This window comes from Meleagris gallopavo, chromosome 9, assembly GCF_000146605.3.
Source record: "Meleagris gallopavo isolate NT-WF06-2002-E0010 breed Aviagen turkey brand Nicholas breeding stock chromosome 9, Turkey_5.1, whole genome shotgun sequence".
Classification (NCBI taxonomy): Eukaryota; Metazoa; Chordata; class Aves; order Galliformes; family Phasianidae; genus Meleagris; species Meleagris gallopavo.
In genome coordinates, this window is record NC_015019.2 from 10,936,809 (window position 1) to 10,952,421 (window position 15,613).

Below are 15,613 nucleotides of genomic sequence, written 5' to 3' on the forward strand. Positions count from 1 at the left end.
TTTTAAGCTTAATGGTATTGCAGAGAAACCAAGACTGCTAACAAAACTAAGCAAAGACAAAAAGTCAATAGATAATTTCATGTACCCACAGTATCAGGGCAACAGGAAAGTGAGACAGAAGGTGGGCAAATAGACAAACATGGCCTATGCCCCTCAGAGGAGGTACTGCCATCTGTAACCAGTCAGAGTTTGCTGTTGCAGGGAGATTACTTCCCTTACAAGGGGCAGCAAAATCCCATCATGGGTTTGATTCATGTTTGCTGCTCCTTGGGCCAGCGCTGAGGATCCCACATACAGAACTGCGAGCACTCAGCTACTGCTGCTTGGGGAGAACTGAAGGAGAGGATTTTAAAAGCTGCAGAAAGGAATGAATTCTTAACCCTCACCCCTGAAACAGATGCAGTCTGGTCCATCAGAGAATGCTCTCCCCACACTGCAGTGGAGGCAGAAATCCTCTGTGCAAGCAACACTCATATCTTGGCCTCCACACCACACTCCAAAACACCCCATGTTTTCCTTCCTGTGCAGAAAAACTCGGCAGAAAACAGAGGAGCCATTGTCAACAGCCAGTGATAAGCACAGTGCACCTACGGAGTGATTTGCATTTAAGCAAATAGTTTTAAAGCACATGAAGGTCTCCACAGGCATGGATGCTGCCATTTGCACAGGTCTTCAGGAGGTGCACAGGGAGCACACATACAAATCACCCTGATGTCTTCTGCACGTAGAGAGGAAGCATCAAGCACGGCCCTGTGTGGCAGCAGGAAAAAGTTGGGGTGGGCATGGCTGGTTACCTACACACACTCAGAAACATACACAGCCTCATTAATGCCATAAACTATCAGGGGACATGCTTGTAACTAGTTTTAAAGGCTAGACTCTAACTCTGAGTCTGGTTTTAAAGTGGAAAATAAATGGGAAAACGTGCATTAGAAATCCCTAGTGCTGTGTTAAAGAAAGAGACAGAAATGATTAATTTCATTGCTTTATATCACCAATATCACAGGCTCAGACCTATGAAACTGAGATCCATTAACATGTTGAGCCAGCCACACAGGAAACATCCCCAGTGTCTAGCAGGTTAAATCAGGATCCTTGCTGATGGGCAGGGACATCTCAAAGGACCTGGAGAGAAGAAATGTCTCACAGTGAGGTGCTGTGTAATAGAAGTTGTGAGTGTTCCATCATTGAAGGTGCTTAAAGTTAGGTTGGATGTGGCTTTGAGCAACCTGATCTGTTAATAGATGTGTTGGACCAAATGATCCTCAAGGTCCTTCCCAACCCAAACCATTCTGTGATTCTATGTGCTGACCATCAGAGGAGCCACAAGTCCAGCCTTGCCCCACTCCTGAGGCCCCAAACCTTGCACATCTCCAAACCCAACAAGACAGCTGTGACACTCCTTCCTCCAGCTCAGGGTGGTTTTAGCTGGGGCACAAAGAAGCTGACTAAGGCTGTGCATTGGATTTGCACTGGATGTGGACCCCACCAGAGCATCCCATCACAGACCCAGGGTGAAATCAGGGATAGAGAGGTGAGAGCTGGTCTACACCTTTCTTGGGGTCTAAACTTTGGAACAAAGCGTGTGTTGGTTTCCATATCCCACTCTTTTCACTCCAAGATTATATTTATGAATTTACATGGGAAAAGGGAACGAAGGCTGTACCTTTCCTTGTCTGCACAATTGGAGTCATGTTCCTGCAGCCACCCCTGTGTTGTATGATCTGTGAAAAAAAACACATTTATCATTGAAAGCAACCTGAGAGGAACAGCATGGGACACTGAATTCAGGAGATGGCATCTGGGGCTGGGTTAGGGAAGGGATATTGTCACCAGAAAGGTTAGGAGGACTTCTCAGAATGAGAAAAACAACTTTTTAATAATTCACATTGGGCTCAGGGAAACAAGAGGGGCACTTACAGCAGAGGAAGATGGCAAGGATTGGCAGGGCCAACACTGCTGCTGTGCTGACCGCAAGGGTGGTGACGTCCATGAACGCCGCACAGCCTTCTTCTGTGGTCAGATAAGAAAAAAGCAGCAGAAAACTCAGTCAGAAGGGTCAGACAAGAAAAAAGCAGTTGGCCACTATGTAAACATGCTTAAATACACTTAGGGAAAAAAAAAAAAGCAAATATCTGGAAAAAAAACAACAACAACAACAACTTGATGGATTTTTTGGAGCAGTCCCAGCTCTGAATGGTAGAGCAGAAGGGCTATGGCAGACAACTTTCTCACCATGGCGTTGGTGGATGTTCTTCATCTGGAAGCTGCTCGTCAGCACCACCAAGAGCACTCCTCCTGGAGCAGCATAGCCCATCGTGCGCTGTGCTGGCCATGGGAGGGACAAGAAAGAAGTGTCAGTGTGTGCTTCCACAGGTGGACAGGGGCTGCCAGCATGACTTGGTACATGAGTGATAAGATCTGTGGCAAAATAAATCCCCTTATCATTCGGTTTTATCTCCATTCTTGCCTTTCTTGAACAGCTCACCTGCTGTGCTTTTGAGCTGGATGAGCTTCGTAGGCTGGAATGTCACTGTGGAGGCCACGAAGAAGGTGATCACAGTCACATACAAAAGGAAAATCTCTGGCAGTATGACAGCAATGGATGGGCCTGGAAGAGAACAGCACAGAGCTGAGCACCACTCTTTCCATTTGCCTACCATTTTAAGTGCCCTTCTGCAGTTACGCACTGGGAAAAAGCTTTGTGAAAAAGAACCACCATCATATTGGTAGTATAAGTGAGTGTCTAATCCATATGGTGGTTTCTCAGCTTGCCAAGGACAACATGTTGAGCCCGAGGGGTCCATTTCCTCTATAAAGGGCCCTTCTCCTCTCCAGCCAACACTCAGATGGATTTTCATCTCCCATGAGGTCCCCACTCCAATGATTACTCTTTCATGCTGTACCCTTTGTGAGGGAAAGGATTAGGATCTGCACTGCAACACTCCCAAAAATGCCTCTTACCTTCTTCTCTCATCCAGAGGAGCCCAGCAGTGCCAGCCAGGATGGAGGAGATGCACACCAGCCCACAGGTGTAGGCACTGAGCCACCTCCACAGCTCTCCCCCTAGACATCAGAGCAGAGTGGGGTGACATCTATGTCCCCCCCAGGCTGCCCCACACCAGTCCCCAGCCCTCCTTTTGGGTGGGATGCATCAGTGGGATGTCCCTGTCCAGGGTACGGTAGGGTTGACCTACTTAAAAGAAGAGATAGCTATAAAGGGCTCTGCAACCATGGCACAGAGTATATAAAATACTTTATTAAAATGGAGTCTTGGAATGAAAATGCTCAGAGATGCTACAATTTTCTATTAATGTGTCTCTCAGTCACTTCAACGCTCTGAGCAAAATTATGTAAGGATATGCTAGGGTTCAACCTGACCTGAAAACATAACAAAATTAGTTTTCTTATTAAAACAACCAAGGAGAGTTTACTCTTAAGATAAGCCTCCAGATGAGAAGGGGAGATGTTTAGTCATCAGGAAGGGGGCATGAGTTGGTTACCATCTCTTCCCACAGCATTGCTGCTCACTCAACACCACTGGAAGACAAAACTGGGTGTTCAGCCCAGTGCAGACTCACTTATTCTTAGCTTTTCAGACTGGCAGACAGGAAAAATTATGCCCCATCCTGAGACAGCAGCAAAAACCAGAGCAACCACTGAAATCCTCAGCACATCCTGCAAGGGAGGAGAGAGACCTGGGAAAAAAAGAGCAAAACAATCCATGAAGCTGGGAGCGATGTCACAGTAGGATCAGCATGGAGGGCTCTAGTGGGCCATGGAGTTCTACCATGGCTAGGTTGGATTTCTCAGTTTACCAGCTGGTGGATTTATTTCTGCTGGAGGCTCTGGTCCATGAAACACCCAGTTGGGAGTGTGCCCAACACTCTGACCATATCCTGCCCACCACTGCTTTAGCAGTTGAGATGTTTACCTGGGCTTAGGGACATTCTCTAAGAAGGAATGGCCAAATTCTACTGCTTATTGCCCCAAGCTCTGTGGCTTGGCGCTGGCTAGAGGTGGGATGGAAGACTGCAAATTGCTTCCTATCATCCTACAATAGCGAGCTCTGGTTGACAGCACATGGACATCCTGGGTGGCAAGACCTTGGGAGGTGGAGGAAGAAGAATGAAATGAAGTAACAAGTAACCAAGGGATACTGGGGACAGGTGGAGCAAAGGAAGATGTTGAGTTCTGGAGAGCAGCCCCATGCCCTCAGGGCAGCCCATGGGAAGCTCATTTTTAGCCACTATTTTAGTGATCACCTGCAACAGTGACATTCAGGGAGGTCTCCTGCCAACTTATCCCATTGCTGGCATTGCAGGAGTAGGAGCCACAGTCCGATTTCTTTACCATCCTCAGGTGCAAAACACTAAGGCTTCCAGAGAGGTGGTAACTTCTGTCCGGGGGAAGCATCTGCCCATCCTTCTTCCAGGTGAAGATGTCTGCCCTGCCCTCTGCTACCTCACACAGTACCTCACCGCTCGCCCTGGCCACCAGGCCACTGCTCCAGAGCTGAGGGTGAGACACGGGTTCTGGAAAGGAAACAAACACCAGCACTTCTCTCAGACCTGAACAGGACCATCCACAGTGGGGATCAGGGTGGTAATGTTCATTAAAGCATCCTTTAATCCGCAAGGATGTGATTGCAGGTGACTTTTGCTAGAAAGTCTTGCACTGCACAAGGGTGCTGGGCTTTCTGGCATTTATTTAGTACTCCTAGTTACGTCATTTTATTTTTTTTTTTAAATCATATTTGGGTTAACACAGCACATCTAATGCACAAGGGGGAAAAAAAAAAAGAGGGAAACAAAAGCAAATTTCTCTGCGTCAGAGAAGTTGCAGTAAGATCATGGTAGCAACATTACTAGAAAGAAAATAATCAGAGCAAATTAAGGGAATTGGCAAGAGCAACATCAAGAAGGGACTCGTGCGTTATTAAAGCATGCTCTTATCTCAGCAACAGCACTTTGCGTGGAAGTAGCAAAGAGCCACGGGCAGTATGGTGTGTGAGGGACAATTTTGGTGGCTTCTCCATGAAGATCACCCTGCTGGGCTTCACTCCATTAGTGATGCCAGCTTCCCTTGGAAGTGATGCAGCATGGGTGACACCAGCCACAACCCTGCCAGCCTCTCCATCTCTTCTCTGAGAGCAGAAAAGAAGGGATGGAAGAGACCTTCCAGTATAGGGTTGAGCCCTTTGTCATATCCAGATGCTGAAGCAGCATCACCAGATCTGGTAGTCTCCCAGAGTTCTGGGAAGGTCTCTACCCACAGCTGGTCCAAGCTCCCCATCACTGGCCTGTCAGGCTTGGCCCAAATCTCTTCCCCATACCCTTTTGCTAGGCTGATAATCCATATATGTTCAAAAATATTGCCTGCATCCATCACCCCACTCCTCTCTCTCATAGCCACCACTTACTGAGGACATCCAGCAATATTGACAAGCTCTCCTTTTCTGCCTGGTTGACAGTCACTCTGTAGATGCCACTGTCGCTTTCCTGTAGGTCGTCCAGGAGGAGAGATCCATTGGATGCATGCAGATGGGCTCGTGCAATGTATGGCGTGTGGATGGTCAGGTTGTGCCTCTCATACTGCAGGATGGTGTGGGAAGCAGTGCCATTGAGGTGCTCCCATTGTATGGAGTGGATGAGCGTGACGTTAAGCGGCCCCGCAAGCAGCACTGAGGAACCCACCATGGCCACTCTTCTCTGCAGGGCTCTCTCCACTTCTGCAGCCTGTTTCAAAGGCACCAGCATCCCTGGATGATAGAAGATGATGAAAAGAAGACAAACCAGGGAAATGGAGCAAGTCTTGGGAATGGTACTCACTGTGCCAAGGACACTGGTAGAATCTGGACAGCTTGGTCTTCATGTCTTATAACCCATCTCCATCAGGCAGTGTGATATCCCATCTGGAGCTTATATTGGATGGTCTGAGCATCTGCCTGCAGGGCTGAGGCCTTTTCTACACAAGATCTGTGCTTTCCCTACCAGTCTGTGCCCAGAAGGCACTTTCCAAGCATCTCACTCACAGTTCCTGATTTAATTCGGAGCTGAAAGCATTTATATGCTCCCACCCAAGAGGGATAGAGCTGCTTCCCCAAAATGCATGTCAATTGGGTTTTTCATGAGGCTCTGAGGACTTCAAGGGATCACAGCTCCCTGACCAAGTGGAATAGAGAGTTTTCAGGGAAAGCCAGGCAAAAATAACTGCTAAAATCTTGGCTTGTAAAATGGAGTCCTTACAAGCAAACAAATGAAGATGAGTTTAATTAGTCTAGAGGAAGAGGAAATGAGAGGAATGGTATTTGTTTACCTAGAAATGATAACAGTCATGAAAGAAAGGTTATTTTTTAGCCAGGCACAAACCCAATGAATTGCAGCTAGCACTACAAGCATAACAAACACACCCACGCCTCTGCTGATGGGAACTCCAAGGTTTCTGTTTGAGGCACTCTTCCCCTAACAGGACAGCCAGGCTAACCCTGAGCATCCTGCTGGAGGTGGGCTGAGGTGAGGAGCAGCAGCAGAGACCCAGCAGGCAGTGAAGGCTGTGCTTCTTCCTCTTCCTCCACCATGTCTCAGTTCCAGCGAAAGCTGTTGCTATACATTCACACTGCAAACCCTCTTGAAAACCATCCTTCCTGAGCAAACTTGTTATTTCCCTTCACAATTTTGCAACACAGGATAGAAGTCAGCCATAACAAGGCAAACAAAACAGGCACAGCCGATGTTTTATCCAGTTCTCGTACTGGTAACCTATAGAAACAGCCATGGGGCTTCATTGCTGTGCCTCCACCACATAAGATATGTGTGCAAGGAGGATAAATGAGTTTTTAACAGAAAATCCCTTTGTTACAGAAGAACACTCTTCACACAACATCATCAACATGAAATAAGAGAAAATACTCCATTATAAACTTCTTTTTACAACTGCAATAGCCTAAGCTCATTGTGTAGGTGCTCAGCATCCACAAACACTACGACATCTGGACAACTGTGTCTTTTTCCCACTTTAAACGCTCAGCCTGAAAACCTTTGTCTATTTGCTCCTCAAGCCAGCCAGTACATACATTAAGACCAGCAAGATTATTCCTATGACTGCAATAAACGTTGTGTTGTCACCTATATTGATCTCTGTATGAACCTACCTGCAGAAAGCTTTTAGCCTCAGTGCCATTCTCCTGAGCTGCATCTATCTCCTCTGCCTTTGAGTGACAAAGCAGACATACTCCTTCCTAGCAGGGTGAGTATTTAGCCCCACTTTAAAAAAAAAAAACAAAAACAAAAAACAAACAAAAAAAAAGCCTGGCCCTTTATAGGCCAGCGATCCCCATGCATAACTGCCCAACTGCTTACACCTGTAAGGTGTAAGATTCAGGTGAGGATTCAGACTCGAGCCCACTGGGTGGCATCAAACCCCCATTTACCTGCCAGAAGCATCCCCAGCAGCTCCACGGGGTGGTGCAGCAGCATCCGTCGAGCAGAAAAGATTCAAAATTGCTGTATTTAAAAAATACTAATTCCAAGTTAGGTTACTGCTTGCGAGGAGCTGTGTGGCTCTGCTCCGGAGGGCAGTGCTGAGGCTGCGCTGGCTCTAGGCTCACGTCTCCCCGCTGGCCGCCCCTCTCTGCCCTTTGCTGCAGCTTCTCCTCCTTCCTGGGAGGTTTCTGCCGGCAGCAGCCGCTCCCTCCCCGCCGTTGTGATGTCCATCCCGATCCCGTTCCCGCAGGGAGCAGGGCGCCTTGTCCTAAGGAGCCAGGCTGTGCTCCTGCAAGAAATGCAACAATTGGTGGCCAGGGGAAGAACCCACTCCAGGAGGAGTTCCTATTTCCATTTGGAAAGTAGTATAAATTCCAGCTGAGGTCAGAAGATCCATTTCCATCTCTTTTTTACAGCTCACCATCCTCCCCCAGAGAGCATCCCAGTTCCCTGAGGTGGTTTCTCACCCCTTAATCTGTTTCTCCACCAAGGCAGATATAGAATAGGATTACCCATGTGCCACAAGCTTTCTTTCTGCAAGAGGAATTTCATTTTAAGGGAGCGTGATCTGAAGGAGCACCCGGGGACCACGTTTAATGGTCAGAGAGATGAGAGGCTTGGGAAGGTTGGAGCTCGGAGCCAGAGCTCCAGAGAAAGGTTGCCTGCTGAGCATAGCTGGCTCCATCTGGCTCCTCTGGGCCATCGGAACCAGAGTGAGATGGATGCTGGGACCAGGCTGCAAAGCCTTAGGAAGTGACGGGTGGAAGCACCACCAACATATTGATGTCTGGCAGCTCCATCACCCCTGTCCATGTTGCATCTGAGCCATGGAACTCATTTGAACCACCTGACAACAGCCCTTTTCTGACCCATGTTTGGCTTTCATATTTTACTGTCCTCTTTCCCACTTCTTGACCCTTCCTTTCTCTGTCTTTGTCTCTTTCTAAATAAATACTCCCATAATTACTTTCCCCACATTGTTCCTCATTTTACTATGCAGCATCATAGAAGCACTAATTGGTTTGTGTTGGGTGATGGTCCTCTGATCCAACCTCTTGCCGTGGGCAGGGACATCTCACTACATCAGGTTGCTCAGAACCCTCTCCAACCTGACTTTGACCATTTCCATAAAACTTCTCTGGGCAACCTGCTCCAGTGACTCACCACCCAAATTTAGCATCTGGAGTACATCCACCCCTAAATTTAATATTTATGACACCACTACGTAGGCTGAATTAGCTTTCTCTGATGCTTCTGATAAGGTTACCTCAGCATTTTTAGCCACATGTGAAACCCATGCATACCTTGAAGGCCCATCTCTGAGTTTTGATGCTTCTAACCCTATGATTTCTCACAGCCTGTGATCCCCCCCATATTTTTCCTTTTTATTTTGTTTTGTTTTGTTTTGTTTTGTTTTGTTAAAGCACAGGCTGTTCCCACTTGGATCTTTTCATGCCGTTTTATTGCCAACAGTGCATTTTCATTTTTAATAAAACTTCTCTATTTTCCTTTGCTTAGCAAACTGCAGGCTCTCTGTTCGTCAGTTCCTCAGTGCAGGGTCACATCACCGGACATTTGTATTCAGTCATAATGCTGCAGCCAGCATGCTCAGGACAGCCACAAAACTAAAAGCAACCAAAACAAGTGTGAAAGTGCTGGTGTTAAAATGCAGCAGAAAAATGTGATTTGTCATTGGGAGCAGCAGTTCTGTCCCCTCCCTGGAAGCAATGCTCCCACCATGTCCCCAACATCCATACCCACCTCTGCAAAGAGACACACTTATCAGTCATGATACTCCACCACGTTATTCCTTCCTCAGTTTGTTGGAAGGAAAGTAATATTCTACATTTAATCTTAAATGGGTGACATTAAAAATTAGTTAAATCCTTTCATAATCACTTCAAAAGCTTTTCTGGCACTTGTGTTGCACCCTGTACCTTTTAAAGGTCTGGAAGAGATCAAACAGCAAACACAGCAGCACGAACCTGTAAATACTGGCTGCAAGGAAGAGTTTGCACACAAGCTCCTTTGGACCACAGCACCTTCTTGCGGTTGGAGAGAGATAAGAGTAGCTGACTATCAGCACATATGTACCCAATGTCACAGCCTGTCCAAAGGCACAGCCTCAGACCTCACTTTCCCAGCCCCATTTGCTGTAACCCAGCTCGTCATGAAGGGGCAATCATTGGTCTCTGCTAGAAATCAGAAGTGTCAGGATGAAGAAAAAAATTATGTTTGTTGGTCGATCTCAGCATTCCTCTTGCAGGCAGTTTGGAGCATCCTGGCCTTTGCCAGGAAGGTGTTTGGCTGAAGGCTTTACCCAGAGCTTTTCTAAATTCTCCACATAGTTTTAAAAGAGAGGAAAAAATCAGTAATGCAACTTCTCCACCAGATCAGTTCTGGTGAAGTCCATGACACTTTTTTGCTCTAAGTAAATTGGATGTCAGAGTCCTAGAATGGCAGGGCAGTGGAGGCCTACAGGCACTTTTTCTAATCCAATGCCTTGTTCACACAGGGTCTCTTACAGATGGTCACCAGGACCATGTTCTGTTTGGTTTTGAATGTCTTGGCCTGATTCTTCAGCCCCACCAGTTTGATAAATTCACTTATCCAACCCACACTTTATCAACTTCTCTATGAGGAAGTTTTGGGAGATGGCGTGAAAAACCTCGCTGAGGCTGAGGTAAAGCATCATCCACTGCTCTGCCCTCATCTAGCAACCAGCCACTTCAGTGCAGAACCACGTCAGGTTGGTTAAGTGGGATTTCTCATCCATAAATCCACTCTGACTCTTCCCAGTAGATTTCTTGCCTGTCACATATTGGGAAGTGGTTTCCCTCACCTACTCAGGATTTAAGGGGAGGCTGACCAGACTGGAGCTCCCCATGGTCCTCCTTTCTTAATGCAGGAGTGATGTTTGCCCTCCACCAGCCTTCATGAACCTCTCTCAATTGTCACAGCCTCCCAGAGACAACCAAGAGCAGCCTTGCCACACCATCAGACCCTCCCTCAGAGCTTGTAGGTGCATCCCATCAGGCCCCATGTGCCTACATACATCCAGTTGGCTTGGGTGCTCCCTAACCTGCTCCCCTCCAACCAAGGAAGACTGGTCTTACTGGTGAAGACTGAGAAGAAGGCATCAAGTATGTTGGGATTTTCCATGCCCTTCGTCACCAGGTCCCCTGCCCCACTCAGAGCAGGTTGTTCTCAGCAGGAGATGACTTTCAGCCACATAGGATGAGTTAAAACATGGAAGAAGAGGCTAGGACAAGCAGCAGGGCTGCTGAGAGGAACAGTGCACTAGGTGAGTCTTTAAAATCAAAGGCTGCAAGTATCCGGCAGAGGAAGCTACTCTGAGATGCAGCCAGCAGTGTCTGAGGGGGGGCCTGCGAGCACCAAGCCATTAGCAGCCGCAAAGAAAGCCACACTGACCTTTAAGAGCTACAAAGGGCAGGCAGAGAAGGGGCCAGAGGCACAAAGCCCTGTGAAGAAGCTGCTCAGAAGAGGAAATGGAAAGACAGAGGCAGCCGATGAGGCTGCAGCACAAGTTAGAAGCCATGACATGGCGGAGGGGGGGACAAAATGTCACTGGTAGAACATGAAGCAAGAGGGAGAGCAGAACGTCAGGGCGGGGAGAGGGAAGAGGGCAGGAACTGGGCAGCAGACAAACCTTATGGAGAAATTGTGGCCAACCATCCCTCCTTTCTCTTGTAGTTTGTGCTCTACTGGTTTCTGCAGTTTGCTCTGTGTTTTGCACATAGCGTGGGATGCAAGCGGAACCATGGGTTGCTGTGGGGAATCTATGATGGGACTGTGATAGGACTAGATGATCCTAGGAGTCTTTTCTGATCGTTACAATTCTATGATTCTATGACTCCCCACACCTCCCTGCTGAATGAAGTCCTGCTTTCCTGTCCCCTGGGCTACTCTTGCAGTCTATCAAATAAGTGTAGTTTCAACTACACCGTGTTACAAGCACAGCTATCTCATTTGTGTATGACCCAGCATGGAGGGCAGGACTTGGCAAGCCTCATTAGCACAAAACTGCAGACAACTGGTCTCAGTGTTGCACCTTGCCACTCACCAATAGACACCAGCCGCTCTGCAGACAGTCTTTCCACTGTTTGCTAATATATGTTCTCATGCCAAGAGAGAAGCTGCATTACCTTGCCCAAATCTTAGTGTCACATCTCAGCAGCCTGTAGCAAGTTCCTACAAAAAGCACTTGAGCTGAGATCAGCTCGTTATGTGTTGGGTGCCACAGTCAGGTCAATTCCTGGACTTGAGAAATCCCATGGAAGGATGGGCATTTCTGCTCACTGTGCATTAGCTGAGCATGGACTTGGACTTGGACCTCTTACAAGCTCTCCCTGCTGCCACCCTACAAGATCCTAGTCCCACAGGGAGGATTTAATGCCTCCTGCCCTGCAGATCCTCTTTACAGATGACATCTCAGGGGCTGGGCTCTCCGAAGATGTCTTCTCCAAGAAGCTGCTCTGGGAGATGTAAGGCTCACAGTGAGGCGGTTGTGTTTCTGAGTGAACGCTGTTTGTTACAAATTTAGATCTATGGGTTAATTTTGCTGCAGTATTGAGGTTACTTTGTTGCTTAGCAGACACCTGGGAGACTTTTCTGATAGGGCTCACAGCTGCAGAAGAGTAGGTCTGTGCACTCGGCAGTCCTCCCTCGCCTTCCCCTGCTCTCCATGGATGGTGTTTCCAAATCTTTTAGAAGCCAGGCAGGGACACTGCAAGCTGTGCTTAAGGACAAGCAGTGAGGCAGTGACCACAGGTGCGTCAGCCTCAAAACTGACACCCACAGTTCCTATGCACTTATTTGCTGCTGCTTCACTTTTTTGGTTCTTTCTTCTTCCCTGATGCTTGAGGTCTTATGATAACCACTGCAAAGGCACTGTTCATACCTAAGGCAGCTTTTCAGCTTTTGTGGTTTTATCATCACAAAGCACTTCTGTTTTCAGAAGAAAAACTGCCACAATGAACATCAGCAGGGTTTCACAAGGGTAGAACAGCCCTGTACTTCAGCTGGTGCCAGTAGAGGGGCTTTGACCACCATTACCATTGTCATCCCTCTTGAACATTATCCCAGACAACAGAGGAGCACTCAAATGGGAGGGAGGCAGCAGCAGACAGCTTCTGTGCTGTCTCCAAGCCTGGTTGTGGTTGGGAGATGCCTAGCACTCTTACCCAGTCCTAATGTCCATTTATTACTGATGGGGCCCCAAGTTTCAGTACATTATCTAGTTTTCCATGAAACCCAGAGAGGAACAAAATTATCCATGTTCTCACTGCATTTTGTAGAGACCCTAAAATGCTACTGCTGTGGGACCCCAAGGTTGAGCAAAGTTTATTTCAGAAAGGGTCTGTTCAAGTATTACTTAGCATACTCATAAAAACAAGGACACCAGGTCCAAAGATCTTTGTACATTCTTTTAATATGACAAGCAATTGGTAAGGGACCCTGGGATGCACGACTGAAATACATTCAATGTTCTCCATCACCCCTCAAATTAAGGCATGTCTCTGGCAGCGAGCTTCTCATGGGTGAACTGTTTTGCCTTTGCTTTAGGCATCTTTCTCTTGCATTCAGCGTCTCTGTGCTCTCCGGAAATCTCAAGATAAAACTAAAAGCAGATCATTCCTCAAATTCAAGAGAAACTGCGGTTTGGGGCAAGCTAATGCATTTCCATAAGTTGCTCCAAGCACTTAAACACTCCATGGGCACGAGGGGGCTCACCAAAGGTCTGATCACAAGGGACGGAGTGGCAACAGCATCACCTTGGCTCTGCTGCACATCTATTTCCTGCAAAGTTCGAAGCTGAAGCAGAAGGCAGTTGAGGGAAGTTTACGGATGTGTAGAGAGTCTCTGGTAATGCTCTTGGCTTTGTCCCTTCAAAGTCTTCTCCAACTGTGGCATAAATTGTTGCCATGTCCCCTACCACGGTGTTTTCCATGTGGATATCCTCTGTGTTTGAGGCCTGGAGAAAACACCAAAGGTGCTGGGATTAGAAGGGATCCAGAGCTGCTGACCACATGCATTTTACCCAAGGACCTTTCAGACAAAGCCAGGTCCTACATGAAACACAGCCTGCAGAGCAGCTGGGGCAGTCCTGCTCTCATGTTTCCTATTTGTTTCCTTTGAATCTTCCTGTGGGTTTTATTTCTCACAGGTGGAACCCTGCATGAGCTGAGTCCCTAGATGGCCCACATGGACCCCAAAGACATTCTGAACATAAATTCACAAGGCTGGCAATCAGGGAAGAAATACTGCCTCCATATTTCTCTGCATGTAACCATCCTTCCTCGATGCTGCTGTTGGTCAAAGCTGTCTTCAAGCTTCTCAGATCCCTAAAAACAGCTCCTTTGGGCTCTGGGAAGGAGGCAAAGGGGAACTGTGCAGCTGGGGGAAGGGCAGGCACTTCACAACTTACTCTGACAGCACTGAATTAACTTCCTAATTTTATATTCAGCAACCTATTCCTGCAGCTCAGTGCATCATACTGAAGCCAGCAGTTAGCATTTACCCAAGGAGCTTTCAGAAGATTTTCCTGTACCTGCTGCTGTGTAATGGTTCTCATCTTCCACAATGCACCTGAGAAAAAGAGAGTTTTAGTACCTGACAGACACACAGATGTGCTGTGCCCTCCCTCTCCCCAAGCCCTGAGGACCCAGAGGTACACTGTTGGCACTTTCACCAGGGGCTGACATGGATTTTGTCGTCAAGATGGAGATTTCTGTGGCTATTTTACCCAAGTACAAGTGAAATCTCCCACTTGGAAACTAATGCATTTCCTTCCATCCTCAGGGGTGATGGTGTTGATGGAAGCTGTGGAGACCTGCATCTTGAAGGTTTATTTTCAAGTGGACACACCCTAGGATATTCTCCCCAGCTGGAGTTTTAAGGTGTCTACAACAAAATAATCACAGCCACGCTCAGAGGCTGCATTTCTGAGTCCATCAATTGTACCTCTTCTATGGATTAGATGTAATGCTGTATCTCAGTTCTGTTATCAGCACTAAAACATGCAAAGTTCTGCAGAAAACCACCACAACTGCCCGTGCTGTACTTCTGCTTCGTTAAGCTGCATCACAAACTTGGAACCTTTTACGAACGGAGGAGGGGCACATCTAAGGAGCTCTTAGGGAAGGAATAGTTTGGTGAGAAGAGCCCTCCACTGCCTTTATCCCCCAGGAACATCCCCAGAAGTGCAGCCCCAAAGGGAGAAATGTAGGAACAAATCTACCTACCTCGCCGCCGTATGCAGAGGACCAGGAGCAGCAGAAAGAGGCCGATAAGGGAGCAAACTCCAATTATGTAGTAATAGTAGTCTTGGGCCTTGGTGGCCTTGGTGCCTGGTGTTTGGAAGATAACAGCTGCTGTGAGTGCTTCCCAAAGGAATGTGGGGGTGGCAGATAGCACAGCAGAGATAATTTTCTTTGCTGGCACCAAAGTGAAAGAAGAATATTTGGCGTATGTTTCACAGCCTCTGTGGCTACTGATTTATCTGCAAGCACCCTATTAAACCCAGCAAATAGTGGATTGCCTCAGGCACAGGACTCAGACCCAGTGTTTCATTTTCTGAGCCCATCTCTCCCTTCTGCAGCCATTCATTTCACACAAAGACAAGACAACCAGCTGCATGTACAAGAAGCTCTCATACTTCTAATTTAGCAGGCAGAGCAGAACAAGGTGGTTTTCCTCCTACAAAAGAGCAGCACAACCAGCAATAGTTGTGATACGCCTGGAAATTCTCCCTTGGCTGCAGTAGTTCATCCCAATAGAAACATGACCCAAATTGCAGCCCGTGCCTGATGCTCCCATGTACTGGACATTGCTGGAGGAATCTGACCAGGCACACGGGCACTTACCTCTGTCAGGATGCTCAGTGGAAACGTGCTGCTTGTGCACGGCCAGGGTGATCTGCCTGCTTTGTGTTTGCTGTGGGAAGGCAATGCTGTACACCCCGCTGTCACTGAGCTGCAGGTCCCGCAGCAGCAGGGATGCGTTCTCAGGGAAGACCTCAATGCGGTGCTTGTATGAGGGGTGAGGGAAAATTACTGCAGAGCATTTCTTGGGAGCTCCCCAAACATCCAGGGAGCAGTTGTGCACCG

At 47.6% G+C, this 15,613-nt stretch overlaps 2 protein-coding genes across 8 annotated transcripts in view; both read right to left on the reverse strand.

Annotated features, from left to right (window-relative positions):
• LOC104912189 (natural killer cell receptor 2B4-like) overlaps nucleotides 1-7,813 on the reverse strand; it is an 8,733-nt gene extending 920 nt beyond the window's left edge. Inside the window, exons 1-11 of one of the 6 annotated variants that reach the window (XR_794455.3) lie at nucleotides 7,433-7,807; nucleotides 5,423-5,761; nucleotides 4,266-4,535; nucleotides 3,582-3,698; nucleotides 2,965-3,066; nucleotides 2,489-2,611; nucleotides 2,236-2,328; nucleotides 1,921-2,013; nucleotides 1,667-1,724; nucleotides 1,015-1,125; nucleotides 387-750 (exon numbers count right to left, since the gene is read on the reverse strand). Coding sequence is in view for 5 of the 6 variants with exons in the window: in XM_010715295.3 (XP_010713597.1) it covers nucleotides 1,074-1,125; nucleotides 1,667-1,724; nucleotides 1,921-2,013; nucleotides 2,236-2,328; nucleotides 2,489-2,611; nucleotides 2,965-3,066; nucleotides 3,582-3,698; nucleotides 4,266-4,535; nucleotides 5,423-5,761; nucleotides 7,433-7,478 (1,293 nt within the window). In the remaining variant the exon portion in view is untranslated. Of the gene's footprint in view, nucleotides 1-386; nucleotides 751-969; nucleotides 1,126-1,666; nucleotides 1,725-1,920; nucleotides 2,014-2,235; nucleotides 2,329-2,488; nucleotides 2,612-2,964; nucleotides 3,067-3,581; nucleotides 3,699-4,265; nucleotides 4,536-5,422; nucleotides 5,762-5,831 lie in introns of those variants that run through there. The other 5 variants (XM_010715295.3, XM_031554664.1, XM_010715299.3 and 2 more) reach the window with 5 other exon arrangements.
• Nucleotides 7,814-12,890: 5,077 nt separating this feature from the next.
• LOC104912190 overlaps nucleotides 12,891-15,613 on the reverse strand; it is a 4,628-nt gene continuing 1,905 nt past the window's right edge. The window contains exons 3-6 of one of the 2 annotated variants that reach the window (XM_010715300.3): nucleotides 15,371-15,613; nucleotides 14,750-14,854; nucleotides 14,026-14,093; nucleotides 12,891-13,479 (exon numbers count right to left, since the gene is read on the reverse strand). The exon at nucleotides 15,371-15,613 is cut by the window's right edge and continues 1 nt beyond it. In XM_010715300.3, the coding sequence (XP_010713602.1) occupies nucleotides 13,276-13,479; nucleotides 14,026-14,093; nucleotides 14,750-14,854; nucleotides 15,371-15,613 (620 nt within the window). In that variant the 3' untranslated portion in view covers nucleotides 12,891-13,275. The remainder of the gene's footprint in view (nucleotides 13,480-14,025; nucleotides 14,094-14,749; nucleotides 14,855-15,370) is intronic. The other variant, XM_010715302.3, reaches the window with a different exon arrangement.